General features: G+C 44.5%; 1 protein-coding gene across 1 annotated transcript in view; it reads right to left on the reverse strand.

The window, feature by feature from the left end:
- The window catches only part of LOC144107607 (uncharacterized), a 456,961-nt gene that overhangs the window by 167,916 nt on the left and 269,747 nt on the right, over positions 1 to 19,298 (reverse strand). Inside the window, exon 3 of the mRNA XM_077640706.1 lies at positions 15,986 to 16,181. Coding sequence (XP_077496832.1) covers positions 15,986 to 16,181 — 196 coding nt within the window. The remainder of the gene's footprint in view (positions 1 to 15,985; positions 16,182 to 19,298) is intronic.

Below are 19,298 nucleotides of genomic sequence, written 5' to 3' on the forward strand. Positions count from 1 at the left end.
ACCCCTGCTCTCACCTCCACCACCGCCGAGGAATCAGCCATTGCCCTCGTCATTGCTGCGACCCCAACCTGTTTTAAATTAGCGACTCCAAGCCTGCAGTCCGCAACTTTGCAAAGCGTAGAATCTTCTCTGCGCTCAGTACCGTTAAGAACTCCTCCCCTCTCTTCCCGTCCTGTTGAATTCCTCTGGGTTCCGGCTTACGCGGGGTGCCCTTGAAATAATGCGTCAAGTTCCATCGCTCGCGAGATGACAGACGGAGCTGGCCTCCTACATTCCGGGACGAACACGCATGACTCCCTCCTCACAATTCATGACATCACCCTTCATAATCGCAACCACCGCCTATCTCTCCCTCTCCCTCACAAGTCCCTCTCTAAGCTCCAACAGAGCGCGTGGCGCCATTTGCAGGTCCACACCTTCCTCTCTCCTGCCCGCCTTGCCCTTATTTACGCCGGTGCCTTCTAACCCGAATGCACGCTCTGCAGCAACCCGCGAGCACGCTATGCTCGCTTTATTCATGTCCGGCACTTTCTCCCCCCGCCTCCTGGCACTTAAACATTCCGGATTTGTGGGAGCCGTATATTCAACTACGGCTTACGACCTGGGCAGCGGAAGTCGCCACCAAGCATGACATGGAGGCCATGACCGTCAGCTGGAAGGCCACCCACAGAGCGGCAGCATCATAATTTCCTTTTCTTTTTTGCCTTCGCTAAATAATATTTTTCACCATCACCACAGCGGCGGCCACGTTTCGATGGAGGCGAAACGCTAAGGCGCCAGTGTGCTGTGCGATATCAGTGCACGTTAAAGATCGCCAGGTGGTCGAAATTATTCCGAAGCCCTCCACTCTGGCACCTCTTTCTTGCATTCTTTTCTTAGTCCCTCCTTTATCACTTCTCTTACAGCGCGGTTCAGGTGTGCGCCAATATGTGAGAGAGATACTGCGCCATTTCGTTTCCTCAGTAATCAATTTTCAATTTTCCATTCAGGGAGCAGCGTGAACGCAGCCCGTTCATCTCTTCCGTTGGAGGATTGTTTGTTTTAAGTGGACTCATAGAGACGCCGAGCGATTTGTCCAACGGGCAAGGCGTCGCACCCAACGGCGTTCCGTGGACTCCCTGGCAGCTCTGCAACACACTCTACCGTTCCCCTCTTGAAGGCAAAGCTTAAGTGACCTCTATTTTGTTTTAATAATGCGAAATCACTAGATGGCTAAGTTGATGCCGGGAGTATCCGCAAATTGTGTGGCCAGAAGTTGGTCTCTTGTGACCTAACTATGTTTGTGACGTCATCGGTGATATGACCTCATTAGTCATGGGAGTCTTCAGACAGTAGGATATAAATATGATAGAAAATTGGGGTCAGGGCAACTCATAGCCTGAGTCGTATCGAGACGTGAAACCCCAAATTCATATTTATTTATTTATTTATTTACAGAATACTGCAGGCCCTTCTGGGCCCTAGCAGGAGGGGCAATACAGTGCAACATGAATATAAAAAATAAAACACTGAAAGAAAATTCTAAACACAAAGCAAACACAAAGCTTGGCAGCAGTGACACCGCTGACAGCGGAAGCCTAATTTTTGCTCTTCAATTTGTGCAGACCTTGCCTGGTGTGGACGCTGGAGATTGTGGAACCGCCCCTGGCACATCTACACTATCACCCCTGGCACATCTACACTATCGCCCATTCACTATCTGCGAATTCCAGAGCAACGTTGAGGAATCCGCCCCTGCTGCAGGCCAGTCAGCTGACAAGGTTCTACGTGACGTCATCCCAAGAAGACTTCATATGCCTGCAACAAGTCTTGGAATGTTTCTTGGCAGCAGTGACAGCGCTGACAGCGGACGCCTAATTTTTGCTCTTCAATTTGTGCAGACCTTGCCTGGTGTGGACGCTGAAGATTGTGGAACCGCCCCCGGCACATCTACACTATCGCCCATTCACTATCTGCGAATTCCAGAGCAACGTTGAGGAATCCGCCCCCTGCTGCAGGCCAGTCAGCTCAGAAGGTTCTACGTGACGTCATCCCAAGAAGACTTCATATACCTGCAACAAGTCTTGGAACGTTTCTTGGCTCAATATGATTGCATAGAGCTAGGCTTCTAACGACATCGGATCTCTCGTTTTCCATGGCTGTGCGCGAGGATTATCAGGAGTTTGTTTGCCCCGAATCGCTGCAACTCTGCCCTGATAACCAATGCGTAGAAACCGCTCTTGATGTTAACGCTTGTTCTCTCGCTAACAAAACTGATCACTCCACATTGTTTCTTGAACACTTTTCCTTCAAATTTGCAATTATAATGATAACGGAAACGTAGCTTTCTGCACAAGAGAGTGCACCTAATCTCATTGGCTATAAGCCTTTTTCTGCCCACCGAACTGGGAAACGTGGTGGCGGTGTAGCGATTTATGTTTCGGGCACAATGTTTTGTGATGTATTGCCCAATTTTAATGTTGTAAGCCCAAACTACGAGGCCCTGTGTTTGCAAAACAGCAGCACACTTTTTGTGTTATGTATCGCCCCCTTCTGCTAATACTAGGGTTTTTTTTAGATTTTGTTGACTCGGTTCTTGATTTTGCCTCGAATAATGGTTTAAGGCTGGTTTTAGGCGGTGATTTCAGCATTAACCTTTCTACTGAAAGCGTTGCGACCAAAGAACTAACGAACAGGCCAACATCATCGGCTTTTCGCAATGTAATCGTTACCCCTACTCGTGTAACTCCAACGACTTCTACTATTTTGGATTTGTTCATTACCAACATTGTTACTCCCGTGGTGGCGGCTGGTACTATAAGCTCTAGCATTAGTGATCATTGTCCCATATTCATAGCTTATTCGCGCGCCACTCCTAGAGTAAAACCACGACTGCTCAAAATCAAGTATCAAAGCATTACTGATTCTAGCTTAGAATTGTTTCGTAACAGGATCCAGAACAACGATTGGACTAGGGTTCTCGAGGAAAGCACGGCCACGGCGCTTACAAAACCTTTATGTCTATGTTTTTGACAATTTACAAGTCTTGTTTCCCTCTAAGAAGCCTTAAACTTCTTAAGCGTGCGCGAAAACCTTGGATTCATCTTGAACACTTGCAGTTAACACGTCAAAAGAACAAACTCTACGGTGCATTTAAAAAGAAACATAGATCCATTAACTTTGGCGGCATTCAAAAAACTTCGCAATAAGATTACGGCCGAACTACGAAAAGTAAAAGCACACTATTACCAGCAATTATTCAGTGACGTGTCCAAAGGTTGGCCAGATCGAACTTGGCGAATTATCAATGACTTGCTTGGAGCGTGCCCTAACCGCCCTGATATGCTCGTGATCGTCATTGATGGGGAATCAGTTTCTGGATCTGCATTATCTGACCGCTTCAACGCCCAATTTGCTGCCAGACCAAAGAAAGACTTGTCACAAAGTAACACCTCATGCTGCCTACAGAAACGTTCTCCTGAGACCATGTTTTTAAAACCCACAAATGAATGTGAAGTGTTTGACACGTTTTAAAGCCTGAAGAATAGTAAAGCCCTCGACATTGACAGCATTCAGATAAAACCTATAAAACATGTTCTTGATCTCGTATGCTCATACTTAGTGCATATATTCAATCTTTCGCTATCACCTGGCATTCTTCCTGACGACATGAAACGTGCAGAAGTCTCTGTTATATACAAGGAAGGAAACAGGAACGACTTAAGCAACTACAGGCCTATATCGATAATTCTAACCTTCTCGAAAGGCTTTGAAAAGATTATGCTCACACGACTAGACGAATTTTTTACTAAGCACAATATCTTAACAGAATGCCAGCATGGTTTCCGTAAGGGTAGGTCAACGGAGTCTGCCCTTCTGTTGCAAAAAGAAATTATCATCACAAACATTGAAGCTAATAGATTTACCCTGGGAATCTATATAAACTTCAGTAAAGCATTTGACTCGATATGTCACACAACCCTCCTTAATCAGTTAGATAATTACTGTGCCCGTGGGTTAACAAATGCTCTTTTGCAATCGTACCTAACCGGCCGATACCAATGTGTTGATATTAATGGTTACTATTCCACCTCCCAACAGATTTCATCCGGTGTCCCACAGGACAGTATTCTTGGGCCGTTTTTATTTAATGTTTACGTAAATCACCTTATCTATGCTGATGATAATGCTGTGTTCGTATTATATGCCGATGATTCAAGCTTGTTCTTTAGTTCCACTAATGAAGTCGATTTGTTCAGTATGGCGAATAGTGTTTTGTCAAGGCTACTGATATGGTCCGAAACAAACAGCTTAAAAATGAATGAAAAAAAGATGAAAGCAATTTTATTCGAACCTAAAAACAAACGTGTGACCTCTAGTCATGAACTAAAACTAGGACCTTATAAAATAGAAGTCGTCAAACAGCATAAAATACTAGGTGTCATATTCTCCAGTCAGATGACATGGAACAGTCATGTTGAACAGCTAGCCAAAATACTCTCATCTGCCGTGGGTGCCTTATTTTGGACGCGTGACATATTTCCGATTTCCGTTAGATTACAAATATACCACGCCCTCTTCCGTTCACACCTTAACTGCTGTACACTAGTATGGGGGAAGACTACTAAAAAGGACGTCAATACACTTCTTCGTCTAGAAAAAAAAAGCCATACGTTGCTTAAACAATGTATCATATTTACATCCCTCAGCCGAGCTATTTCGTCGGCATCATATAATCCATATTCTCTCTCTTTATAATTACCCTCTCCTCCACCAGTTTCACTTTGCTAATGAAAAGTATAGACAATTCTTATTGACACTTCAGGTGCAACGCTACGCTCCAATATTTCTAAAACACGCGCGCCTGAAAAATGGATGATTCCGCACCGCCGAACAAATTACCTTCTAGAGTCATTAAGCTATACAATGCCAATGGTACTAAATAAGCTCAATGTGCCCAGTTTTATTAACCCTGTAATAACTCGCAAAGTTTTGCGTTCAGTATTTCTAGAGTGACCTGTGCTTGCATCCTATAAACACAGTAATGTTAGCTTTATGTCTAACCTGAGTGCAATGATTGTCTTTGTTGTAATCTCGTGTGCATGTATTATTATTATTATTATTTAACAATACTGTAGGCCTTTGCACAGGCCCAAACTGCTTTCTTATCGGCCGGCGGTTGAAACTGTTCAATAGCAGCTGTTTTCTGCGGGTCTGGGCGTACTCCTTCCTTGCTAACGATGTGGCCTAGAAACAGCAGCTCTTCGTAGGCAAAGTGGCATTTCTCTGCTTTCAAGGTTAGGCCAGACGACTTGATTGCGTCTAGTACTGTTCGAAGTCTTTTGAGGTGCTCTTCAAAGTTCGAGGCGAAGACAACGACGTCATCTAAATATACCAGACAAGTCTGCCACTTCAGGCCTGCCAGCACTGTATCCATTACTCGCTGAAACGTCGCTGGTGCGGAACAGAGACCAAATGGCATCACCTTGAACTCAAACAGCCCATCCGGAGTTATGAATGCTGTCTTCTCGCGATCTCTTTCGTCGACCTCAATTTGCCAGTAGCCGCTCTTGAGGTCAATCGATGAGAAATATTTGGCGTTGCAGAGGCGGTCCAGTGTGTCGTCGATGCGGGGGAGGGGGTAGACGTCCTTCTTTGTTATCTTGTTCAAGCGGCGGTAATCCACGCAGAATCGAAGTGCGCCGTCTTTCTTTCTCACTAGAACAACCGGTGCCGCCCATGGGCTGTTTGAAGGCTGGATGACGTCGTCGCGAAGCATTTCTTCGACTTGGTCCCGGATGGCTTGTCGTTCTCGCGGTGACACACGGTAGGGGCTTTGACGGAGAGGTCGGACGTGTTGATCCGTTATAATGCGATGCTTGGCAATTGGCGTCTGTCGCACCTTCGGCGATGTCTAAAAACACTCACTGTAGCTTTGAAGGAGATTGCGGATCTGGTCTTGTCTGTTCCGGTGCAGGGCTGGGTTGATGTCGAAAGTGGGCGAGTTCTCTTGGTCAGGCGGATCTTCTGCCGAGGGGTCGGAGAGGGCGAAGGAATCTCGTACGTCAGATATTTCGTTGTAGAAAGCAATCATCGTTCCTCTGTTAATATGCCGGAATTCTTCGCTGAAGTTAGTCAGCAGTACTTCGGCCTGGCCATTGCGGAAATGTGCGATGCCTCTTGCGATGCTGATTCCTCGGTCTAGTAGCAACTGCATGTTCCCCTCGATGATGGCTTCAGTGTTTATGGCTTTCGTGGCGCCTACGGTCACGATAACGCTTGAACGGGGTGGGACGCTCACTTCTTCCTCCAGGACACTTAGGGCAACGTGATTTTCCCGAGTTTTCATCGAAGCGATGGCTTCGTCCGTCGAAAGCGTGATCAGCTTGGATCGCAGGTCGATGATCGCCTGATGCTCATTAAGGAAATCCATACCCAAGATCACTTCGCGGGAGCATTGCGGTAGCACAATAAAGGTCGCAGGATAGGTATGTCCTTTGACAGTCACCCGCGCTGTGCATCGTCCTGATGGTGTAATGAGGTGGCCCCCTGCGGTGCGAATTTGTGGGCCGTCCCAAGCCGTTGTGACTTTTCTCAGCTGCGCAGCGAATGTTGCATTCATCACCGAGTAATCGGCTCCTGTGTCGACTAGAGCGGTGACGTTCCGGCCGTCGATATTCACTTTTAAGTCAGAGGTCCTGGCTCTTGCATTGCAAGTCGCTCTCGGCGTCGGGTCACGGCTTCGTCGCGTATGCGAGTCACGGGTTGGGCGTGTGGTCGAAGCTCCTCTGGGTGGCGGCGTCGATTTCAAGGTAGCTTGCGTCGTGGTTCTCATTGTGTGCGGCGTCGGTGCAGCGAGTGTCGGTTCTTCATGCGGCGTCGCGGGTGCAGTGTCTTCATGGGGCGTGGTCGGTGGAGGATCTTCGGCGTTTAGCTCGTGAGCAACCTCACCTCCAGAGGTTGCTGCCTTTAGTTTCCCCTACGGGGGCTGGGCGACCTTCCTCGTACCGCGGCTGCGTAGCTGCGGCGTGGCGACGCAAAGCGCGAGGTTGACGGCGATGGTGAGCGCGAAAAGCGGTTCGGCGTGTACACTTCTCGACGCAGGTACTCGTCGATTTCGTGCGCACGTTGTCCGAAGCGTGGTCGTGGGGCGTTAACGGCAAATCCTCGAAGACCGATACGTCGGTACGGGCAGTGACGAAGAATATGGCCGGCCTCACCGCAATGGAAGCACAACGGCCGGTTGTCGGAAGTCCTCCAGGCGTCGCATTTCCTGGGGCTTGAGCGTCGGTCATAGACTGGGCGGTTAGGGGCTGGGAGGCGGCGTTGTGGAACGATTGGCTCATCTCGGGGAGGACGTGGGGGTTGTCGTTGGGGCTGAGCAGTCCTTACTGCAGCGGCGTAGGTCATGGCCTGGGGTTCTGTGGCCGTCGGGGTGCCAAGTGCCTGTTGCACTTCTTCCCGTACCACGTTTATCAGAGTCGATGCTTGTGGCTGTGGGGAGGATGGCAGTAATAGGCGTAGCTCCTCTCGGACGATTTCGCGGATAACGTCCCGCAAGCTGTCGCTGGTGGTGGCCGGCGTGTCCGAACGGATTGCATAGGCAGAGGAAGGGCGGTTGTACTGCCGAGCTCGGACGTCGAGGGTCTTCTCAATCGTGCAGGCTTCCTGCATGAATTCCTCGACCGTTTTCGGCGGCTGACGGACGAGGCTGCCAAAGAGTTGTTCTTTTACGCCGCGCATTAAGAACTGAACTTTCTTTTCCTCGGTCATCCCGGGATCGGCGCGGCGAAATAGGCGCTTCATCTCCTCGACGTAGCTGCGGACGGGCTCATTCGGAAGCTGGATCCTGGACTCGAGGAGTCGTTCGGCTCTTTCTTTCCTCACGACACTGGTAAATACCTTCAATAGTTCTCTCTTGAATAGCTCCCATGTCGTAAGGGACGACTCGTAGTTTTCGTACCACGTGCGTGCGGAGCCATCCAATGAGAAAAAAACGTGTCCAATCTTTGCCGCATCATCCCACTTGTTGAATGACGCCACGCGCTCAAATTGATCCAACCATTCTTCAGGGTCTTCGCCTAGGGATCCATTGAAAGTTGGCGGCACCCGCGGCTGCTGCAGTATGATCGGTGTCGACATCTTCGGCGAGATTGCGGTGCTCGTAGCCGCGTCTTTTCGCTGTCTTGTGCGGTCCGGCAGTTTCCCGAACTCAGGCTCCTCTCCCTGGAGACGTCGGCTGGCTCGCTGAGCTGCTGGCTCGTCCTCGGGTGCGAAGCGCTCAGGGCTGGCTTCACGACTTGAAGGGGGCGTCCGGAACATGGAAGGCTACCCCGCACCTCCACCAGATGTCACGTAGTGGTGACGGCAGTCGAGGCAGCGATGAAGACGGACGAAAGGATCTTCTAAAAGAACTGTTTATTGGGCTGACTTGCACCCAAAATGGACTGAATCACTCGGCGGCGGCGAAGCGACAAGCGTGCTCGGCGGTCGTCGAACAGAATGCCCGCCGCTGTCGGCCGTGCTCAATTTAAAGCTGATAGCGAACATTCGAGATAAAGGCCGCAAAGTTACTAGAACATTCCGGAACAACGTAGAATCAGCTTTGCCTGGCTGCGATCAATCGAGATAAATCTAGTCGCGTCTTGCGTCGCAAACAAAGCGATAAGGTGGTGTCGCGGCAGATTTGAAAAACGAACAAACACTGCAAATATTGGCGGCAATATACACACGAGCATGGGAAAAGCAGGAAAAAAGAAAAAAAAACAAAAAATAGATAGAGCAAAAAAAACTGCCATACAACAGCACTGGAATTCAATACAAGACACTTTCTTTTGTTTCACATGAATCAGGGAATAAAGTACTCAAAACAATTGTAATATTTGTCATATAATATTCTTGTAGTTATCGCGGATCTATAAAACACCACTATTCAGCACATTGCAATATTTACATTTAAAATGAAATCACACGTGCACTAGTGTCCAATCACTCAACCAACGCGATATCTTGGAACTACGCATTCAAATACTTTCATGAACAGCCAAAATATGACTCCAATTTTGCAACAAAGCTATCCACAGAATCTGTTTCTACAATTTCCTTTGGCAATGTATTCCAGATTTCAATTGCCCATGGGAAATATGAATACCTAAACGTGTCGCATTGTGTCGGATACTGCCTGATGTGTCTATTATGACAGGTTCTATTGGAGTGTCGGCGTGGTGGCTGCACGTAATCTCGCTTATCTATATTAATGGGGTTATTACATAGCATAGAAAGGAATTTCATGACAGCCACACGACGCCGACAAACAAGGGTAGGCAGTGCTGCCTGGCTTCTAAGAGTACTTACGCTTTCGTGTCGAGAATACGCTGGTCCTTGTATAACGCCTTGATGTCTTTTTTTTACTCTTACTTCTGCTCTTATATTTGTAAATTTATGATAAAATGTGTCTTTTAGAAATAACAGTACATGTATAACTCTTTTTTTCTTTACTGCTCTCTCTGTTGCCTGCTGCCGGCTTTCAGGCATCGTCAAGCTGTCCCCACAGCTTTTTGCCTCGAAGACCGTCAACATTGCGAAATGTTGAAAATAAATGTGAATTGAATTGAAAATAAGTTTGATGGCGTCAATATTCCATTTCTTCCATGGAATCTATGTCACGTAGTGCATTCTATTCAGTTACGGTGCGAGTGAAGAAAGAGTATTTAAATAGGTTAGTTCTGGCGGTGAATGGAGTTAGTGAATTAGAGTGGCGATGTCTTCTTGTTCGTGGAGTGGAAAATGTCTTGACGTAGGGATCCGGGCACATTGACAACTTGTTATGTTTGAGAAGGAAGAGAAGTTTTAATCTGAGAATTTTACGTCTTACCTGCAATATTTGAATTCGGTGTGCTCGCATTATGGCAGTAGGTGAGTCGGTTGAACGGTATTTTGAAAAGATGAATCGAATGGCCTTGCGCAGGATCATTTCAAGCGCTTGAATGTTAGTTTTAGTAAATGGGTCCCAGACAATGCAAGCGTATTCTAACTTGGGCCAGATTAATGACGAATAGGCTAAAAATTTCAAGTCTGCAGGAGCATTCTTCAGTTTGTGTTTGAGGACACAAGGTTTACGAAAACCTGATGCACATACGTTACTTATATGTTTGTTCCAGCTTAGATTATTAGTTATCGTCACGCCAAGATATTTATATTCAGTTACCTCCGAAAGTGGAAATGATGGAAGAGCGTAAGGGTATAAAAGGCTGTTTTTTTTTTGGATAATCTCATAAATAGGGTTTTCTGAGCGTTAAGTTTCATGTCCCATTGGTTGCACCAATCCAGAATATTCTTTAGGTTTAAACTGAGTAATAGTTGGTCTTCACGGCAAGTAATTACATTAAACAAAACACAGTCATTTGCAAACAGCCGGATTTGAACGGGATGAGTAACTATTTTTACATTGTCATTCACATATATTAAAAATAACAGGGGACCGAGGACACTTCCTTGGGGAACACCAGAAGAGAAAGGCAGGCTGTGTGAATAATGGTCGTCAATACAAACAAACTGCTTTCGGTCATATAAGTGAGCTGAAACCCAGTTAACTATACAGTTAGGAAGACCAACTTGTTTAAGCTTGTAGTAAGCAGTCTCATGTAGTAAGCAGTCTGTCGAATCTCTTTTTGTACACCTCGGCTGTGGTCTTAACATTGGTGTGGTATACCGGCCTCCCAACGCAAGCGTAAAGGACTTTCTTTCGGATATGGAAACTATCTTCAACCCACTAATGACAACCAATACTCCACTTGTTATATGCGGTGATTTCAACATCGATCTTTTAAAAGATGGATGTTCCGAGTGCGACTACCTGCTTCTCATGCAGTCATTTAACCTTAAAAACGTTATTTCCTCACCTACTCGTATAACACAGACATCTGCATCCCTTATTGATCATATGTTCTGCAACAATGAAATGACTGTACGCGCTGGCGTTTGTGATATAGCTATTGCTGATCACTGTCCGACTTTCATGTGTTTACCACGCACTTACTTATATCCGCATTGCAAAACGTAATCCAGAGACAAAAGAACTCGAGTAAATTACGCCTGCGTTCGAAACTTCTTGCAGAGCATTGATTTTGTGAAATTGTACGACAGTGATGTGAATATAGAGTGTGAAAATTTTATCCGCTGCGTATCAAATGCCGTAATGAAATCCAAGCGCGAATGCACACGTCGTAACTACGAAGAAGCTGTGTGCCCGTGGATAACTGATCATATACTTGCGGTTCTAAAGAAAAAAGACTCCTTCTATCACAAATGGAAGCAAAACAAAACAAACAATTATTATCACGGTCAATTCAAGCTTTATAGGAATAAGTCTGTTACGATGATGAGCAGAGCGAAAAAAATGTATTACAGTAATTTAGTCACGAAACCTGGCCTTGACTCGAAACAAGTTTGGAAAATTGTTAAGGACGTCACAGGACTTGGACCGAAGAAACGCGTTACCCCTAACGACCCCTCCGTACAGGTAGTCAATGACTTTAATAGCTACTTCTCTAATGTTGGTGAATCTCTTGCAAACCAGTTCTCTTTTCAGTCCGCCTCCACTACCCTACCCAGAGTTGTCCACACCGATTTTAATCTAAATGCAGTCACTGTCGAGGAAATTAGATCTGTAATAAGCGCACTGCCAGTTAATAAAGCGGCTGGGCACGACAGTATTCAGACTGCAGTTTTAAAGCATAATATCGACATTCTGTCCAACCCACTATGCCATATATTTAACCATGCTATAGAGACTAGTTGCTACCCAAACATTCTAAAAATCGCGAAAGTTGTGCCTATTTATAAATCTGGAGACGAAAACAACCCAAGTAGTTATCGTCCAATATCTGTACTAAGCATTCTAAATACTCTTTTTGAGAAACTAATTGCCATTCAACTAAAAATATTCCTAAGTCAGTATAACATCATCTGTCACCAGCAGCACGGTTTCGTCCCAAACAGGTCGACCTCTACAGCCGTTCTAACGCTTTCCCAGTTGATAAATTCAGCTCTTAATAAAAACGAAATCGCAATTGGTATATTTTTAGACCTGAAGAAGGCGTTCGACACTGTATCACATCCAATATTACTGAGGAAACTAGCCGCCTATGGGATTGTTGATGACACACTGCAATTTTTCACCAGTTACTTATCAGGTCGACAACAGAAAGTGGTAATTAACAACCTTGAATCTACATATAGCTATATAAAATGCGGAGTACCCCAAGGATCTGTCCTGGGGCCTCTACTGTTTTCCATTTATATAAATGATCTTCCAGGTTCAGTCTCGCTTTCGCAGGTTCTCATGTATGCAGACGACACGGCCCTCATATTCACAGGTAAATCGGTTTCTGCGATGCAAGACGACATGAAGCAGGATTTAATGACTGTTTCCAACTGGTTCAGTAACAATAGATTAACATTGAACGTTGCGAAAACTAAATATGTCGTCTTCCATACAAGAAGAAAAAACGTCGATTTTAACCATATTAGGATTTCCTTGAACAATTGTATAATCGAGTCAGTTCCTTCATTTAAATATCTTGGTGTTATCTTTGACAATAACCTTAACTGGAAGAATCAAGTGAACAGCGTTTGTAATAGAGCTGCGTTTGGTTGCTACGTCCTTATTAAGGCTAGACAATACTTTCCTCGCAACATATTACGAAGCTTGTACTTCTCATTCGTTCATTGTCATATGAGTTATTGCTGCGAATCATGGGGCCACACATACTCAACGTATCTCACACCTCTGCAACGGTTACAGAAGCGAGCACTAAGGATTATAACATATTCTCCATTGCATCATCCAAGTAACAACCTGTTTGAAGAAGTTCGAGTACTAAAATTTTCCGCCCTACGTGACTACAAAATCTCCCTTCTAGTAAACTGCATGTTAACAACTAACTCTCCCCTCCCGATGAGCTTATTCACTTTGCCTGTTCGCAACACAAGACATGCTGCCAATGGTAATTTTAATCTTCCGATCCATCACAACACATACGGTGAGAGATTAATTGAGTTCATTGGGACGAAAGTCTGGAATACATTGCCATTGGAAATAAAGCTTGCCAGAAATTTTAAACTATCCTCTAAATTATATTTCTTGCATAATCAAGTAATCATGTGATTTCCTTTTTGTGTTTCTGTGTTTCTTAAAATGCCGGTGGTGTATACCTTCCTTGTACGTTTGCCAAAATGCCTTGTTTTTGCATGCGATCGGACACTGGATGCTTTTGCTGTGTTAATTCGCTGTTTTCATTTTTTTCTCACTTTACATATTTATGTGGTTGCCTAAATGCCTAAATGACTTGATTTGTATTGGACCGGACACTAGCCATGTAGGCTATCGGTCCAAATATTTTGTACAATTTTTTTTTTGAATTATGAAATAAAGCTTCCTTTGATTGATTGATAGATTGGGAGACGAGGTCAAATGCTTTACTAAAATCCATAAAAATGATATCAGCCTGGCCCGATTTATATAGTACAGATGCGAAACTGTGAACAACCGATGTTAGTTGAGTTACAGTAGAATAGCCCTTCCTAAACCCGTGTTGAACGTTAGAAAGGATATTGTTATCGTCAAGAAAACCGATGATGTACTTGACGATTATGTGTTCTAGTAATCTGCAACAGGTTGAAGTGAGAGAGATGGGACGATATTTTGGTATCAGTGATGCGTTCCCTTTCTTTAGAACAGGAACAACACGTGCAGTTTTCCACTCTTAAGGAATCACAGCTGATGACAGAGATGCGCGAAAAATAACAACCAGAAACTCGGAAAGATTTTCGGCATACCGGCGCAAAGCGTTCGGAATTTTAGCAGGGCCTGGCGCGCTTTAGTTTTCAGGCTTAGGAGCAATTCAACAATGCCAGGTATTGATATAGTAAATGAAGGCATAGTGCAGGGCGTTTAAAAAGGACAATGTTCCCCACTTGCATTAGCAAAGACACTATGGAAGTAGCGGTTAAATTGCATAGCAATATCATTTTTATCTGTGAGAGGCTCGCCGTCGTGCATTATTCGGTCAATAGGTTTTTTTCTTTGGACATAAGTGGTTCCAAAATTTTTCAGGTGAAGTTCGAATAAAGTTAGGCAGTCTGTATTCAAAGTAATGGCGTTTAACGGACCTCACAGCTGCATTAAGGGATATTTGAAAAGACTGAATAATGGAACGACTGGCGCCTCCACGTTTCAAACGTTTCACTTTTCTTTTCAATTGCAGGACTTCACGTGTGATCCAGGGAGAGGCTTTGCGAGATGTTATTATTTTATTAGGGACAAAGTTTTCAAGGCAGTGAGTGCACAGTGTTTTAAATTTATTCTATAGCTCATCAGCATTACTGACTCGGAAACTGCTGAGGCAAAAATCTAAATAATCCAACACGCTCTCATCTTTCGCACGCGAGAAGTCCTTTACATAGCAGACTTTGGACACAGGCTTTTTGCAAACGATATGGACAGGGAACAAACAATAGACCAAATCATGATCGTAAATTCTGTGCTCACTTGAAACATGGTAGTCACAAATAGATCGGCTTACAAAGATAAGGTTAAGTAGAGAAGTACAACCATGTACACTTGTTTGTTGCCTCACTACTTGTTGCAAGTCATGTCTCAACATAATATTAAATATGTGCTCTTCGTGGGCAGCATGATCGGGATTGAGAAAGGACTTGTCCCAGTTAATTGATGGAAGGTTTAAATCACCAGTTAATAATATTCTGTCATGAAATCAGACAGTTCACGTAGAATGTGCGGAGGGGAATTGGGAGCTCTGTAAACTGCTAATTCTAGTAAAGACCGTCCCCAACAAGAACGTTTTGACGCGAGGCTTTCATGGTTTTCAATTTGAGTTAGGAAAAAAGTGTCGATGCCATGTTTTACGAGTACGGCAACACCGCCTCCTCTGGTAGATCTGTCCCGACGGAACACCCGGTAAAGGGGAGAGAAAACATCTTCATCATCAATTCCTTCGTGCAACCAAGTCTCTGTGATTTCAACAATGTGTGGCTGATAACCGAGAATTATGGATTCAACATGATCGCTTTTATTTACCACGCTGCACGCATTTATGTTTAGAAGCCTGAGTTCCTTGATAGGCGGTGATGCGAGTCACTCTTTACTCTGCTCATTTCGTATCTTGATTCTGCAATTGTTGGCCTCATCCCACGCGAAAATCTACCCGTTCATTTTTACTTTATCGTGCACCAGAATAGGCTTCTTGCCTTGATAACTATCGATTTTCGTACTATCCCATAAGAGTTTTCTTATTCTGAGCGTGTCACGTGAATAGTCATTTCGTACTGAATATTTGGTTCCTTTAAGCGTACGGATATTCCGCATTCCTTCTTGTTTTTCATTAAAGTCCTGGAAGAACAATATGACGGGTCGCTTTTTCTCAGCTTTGCCAATACGGTGGATTCTGGCGACTGAGTGGAATGGGTCAACTATAAACCATAGTTGAGCCCCATAACACTTGACAATAGTCTAGAACGGGCAAAAGTGTATGATTTTTACCAAGAAAGCTTCACCGTTTTTTGCAAAACTTGAGTTTGATCACAAATCAGAATTTCATTGAACACAGGCACTGGTCATGGGACCTCAGTAGTCTTTGTCTCAGCGCAGTTAGATAAATATTCAGGAGCACCCCTCATTGAGTACAAAAAAATTCTATAATCTGCTTATGTAATTCTATTGCACTTTTTAGTTTTATTCTCCAAAATTGTCCAAACTTCTTCACTAAGATTATTTAAAAATGAATTATTACGTGGTGTGTACAGCTTTGTGCCTTATTTCTTGCTCGAAGTAAATGCTCACAGCGGTTAAACGCCACGTACGCGTAGCGTACGATGCCGTAATTGTTTGGTTTCACACACAACACAAATAATTCGCATCTTTTTACCTGTGCCGAACGTCCTTACACACCTAAGAAAGATGAAATGAGTAAATAGATGAACTTACTTGCAATCGACTTCCATCCAGAATTCTCACAGACAGATAAGTGGGTGCGCTACCTTTGGCTATGTAACCGTGAAAGCGAACTTCAGTCATGTGTTTGCTACTCTTTCTTCTTACAGCCTCGTAGCAGAGCGCAGGGCTGACCCTATTTGCCAAGAAGCCGCCATTCTCGGCCCGCATTCCGATCTCAGCCCATCCACTGAAAAAGGAGCAACGGAAACGAGAATGAGACTCCACGTCCCCTGCATACGACCAGCGACCAGCTTAAATAAAATATTGGCAATTGCTAGTAGGCACGCGTGCTCTCAGTTGTGTGTTCTGCGTTTACATTTCACCAACAAGCAAGCACCACGCCTTTTAGGGCGAAAGCCTTTCTTGGCTCATGAGTGGTGTGGACGCAAGTTTTACAATAAAGTTGTAGACGGAAGTGGTCCACACGAACTTCCAGGTAATTAAAAATAATAAGAAAAAGAAACTGGGATCTAAGTAGCAAACGAACCCGTATCGCCGGGTGCGAGTGTGGGAAGTGCTACTCTGCCACGGGACTTCTTTTTTTCTGTAATGCATAGAAATAGTGTCGAAAAGAGAAAATCGAAGGATGCTTACGACACAAAACACCAGGCCATCATACCGCTGCACGACCCCACCTTCCAAAACATAAAAAGTCTGGGAGGCACACACATGCATCCAGATAGGGGAGCCAGCTGGGCGGCTCTTCCAGAGCAGCATATACTCCCCGCACCAAGACGCATTGCTCACGAAACAAAGATTTCGACAACCGTGGTGATTAGGCGTGGCGGTCCATCATGAGGCTTTTCCAGACTGAATAGTTCCAGTAACATCAAGAGATCATATTGCACAGCACAGTTTTTCTCCACAGGCAAGAAACGGATACTGTAGTGTGTTATGTCAATATCCTTCTTAATTGTTCGTTTTAATAAGTCCCAGAAGAACAAAACATCAATGCAGAGAATAAAACAATCGTTAATTGTCTCGGGAGTATTGTACAGGCGCAAATTCCCCGTTCCTTGCGCGAGCATCTCCTCAGCATGAAGCCATGCCTAGCCAGGCAGCGTGGATGTGTGCAGTTTAAAGAAGAACGTTTCTTCAGCGGAAGAAATGCACATTCTCCTAACACGTTTTAAAACACTAGTGTCAAGGAACTCCAGAAAAGGTTGCCGATACAGCGGTGCAGGAAACAAATATTCCGTAAATGCCTGAGTTATCTGCCTTCTGGAGAGGCTATACAGGTAGCCTAAAGAAAAGCGCACAGTGGGGTAACTGAAGGTGTCAGCAACTTTTTTAATGAATCCCCATAAAGGCCCCCCTTGAGTCTGTCCTGTCGGTGCGAGCAGCAAATGCAAATGAGCACTGTGAAGCCTGATAAGCACACCTACTAAAAAAGGACGGTCTGCCGATTTGAATATGAAAAAAAACGCGAAAGAAGCTGATGCACGAATACGTAAACACGACCTATTCCACCAGACTCAAGAGAAAAAACTATGTTATCGGGACGCATGTGTTTCCATTGGGAACGACATACGACGGTAGCAAATATTCTGAGCATCAGCTGCACTTTCTTCCTCGCAAAGTGGAGAACCTGCAGCACATAGGCAAGTTTTGCGAATAAAAAATGTTGCATACTTGAGCCCGAGAAAACAGACAGGTGACCACCCCTCTAAAAGTGGGTTTGTCGCCTCACGGAGCTTATCTGTGAATCCCAGAACGCTCCACTGTTGCGAGTTTGGTGAAGAGGAACTCCTAGGTACTGAGGGGTCTCGCAGTCCCAGCGTATGCCACCAAACGTGAGTACTTGCGTAGGGCAAACGAGCGTACCTATGTGAAAACCTTACCGGTAGAACGAAAGCCTTGGTTCTGCAAACTAAACATTGGGCTAAGGGAAAAAATATCAGTTTGTTTGGTGCTCAAATGGCAAGGTGCTTGCTCGCCGAAAGGAAGGTGATAGTGCTCAAATCATTCGATCTGAAAGTGTACTCTTGGATGTGTAATAGTAAGCAGTTGTCGTTTGTGACCACTGCATAAAAACACACAACAATGTGATCGCTCCGAACATATATCCGCTCCCAAGTGAAATTCAGAACATTGGGTGCTTTAAACTAGATAGCCCGTAAACATTTAGGTGCTTCCACCTAAATGCTAGGTCAGTCAAAAATAAGGGTGATGAATTATCTATCTTGTTAAGAAGCTTTGATTTTTATTTTTATACATTTATGATTTCGAGGACTTGGCTGACTGAGAGCGATAACTTTGAATTGACATCGTTTTCAACATATTAAGTCAGAAATCATCTCGTGGAGGGGGTGCATTCATGTTTGTTGGTGCACACTTTCAGTGTGAAATATATCCGGAATTGTGTTACATGCTGGATGACGTTTAAATTCTTTCTGTTATATCAGGAAACACTTCAAGGTTCGTGGTTTGGAGGCTACCGTCTGGCAATTTTGGTTAATTTCTTGCAACGATGGAAAGTTATTTATGTCTTGCGACGAGGAATATATATGATGTAATTATTGGTGGTGACTACAATATAGATATGTCATGTGAAACTATGAGCAGAGCAGAATTTGATCCTTTCTGAGATGCTATTATGTGACAAATATGATCAAGAATGCAACACGTATAACCCCCACCTCTCAAACATGCATTGATCTATTCTTAACTAACATTGACACCTCACTCATCTATTCAGGAATTGCATGGTGTGACATGATTGATCATACGGGTATTTATTTATTCTACAAGATGGAGATTCTGAGGCGTGATTGTCGTGAGAAAGTTAAATTCCAACATGTAACACAAGGTTCCTTGAAAAGATTTTGTTCAAATGTTCGTGTTGACTGGACCGAGATATATAGAGGCTGCTGCGGTGGCTCATTGGTTATGGCACTTGGCTGCTGTCCCGAAGGACGTGGGTTCGATCCCGACCATGGCGGTCTAATTTCGATGGCGGCGAAATTATAGAGGCCCGTGTAATTTTCGACGTCAGTGCAGGTTAAAGAACCCCAGGTGGTCGAAATTTTCGGAGCCCTTCACTACGATGTCCCTCATAGCCTGAGTCGCTTTGGAACGTTAAATCCCCATGAAGCATACAACATTAAGAAATAGGTAAAGAAAGTTGTGCAGAAAGCGCTTATGAGTTATTTCTTGGCAAGTTCATTCATATTTATAACAATCATTTTACTACAAACTTAAGGAGGACATCAAAGACGATAAGAAAGCCGTGGATTTCTCGTGAATTGTACACACGTATTTAAGAAAAGCACAAATTATATCAGCTCTTTATTGACACCAAGGA

The sequence above is a fragment of the Amblyomma americanum genome, chromosome 10, assembly GCF_052857255.1.
Source record: "Amblyomma americanum isolate KBUSLIRL-KWMA chromosome 10, ASM5285725v1, whole genome shotgun sequence".
NCBI classification, from domain to species: domain Eukaryota; kingdom Metazoa; phylum Arthropoda; class Arachnida; order Ixodida; family Ixodidae; genus Amblyomma; species Amblyomma americanum.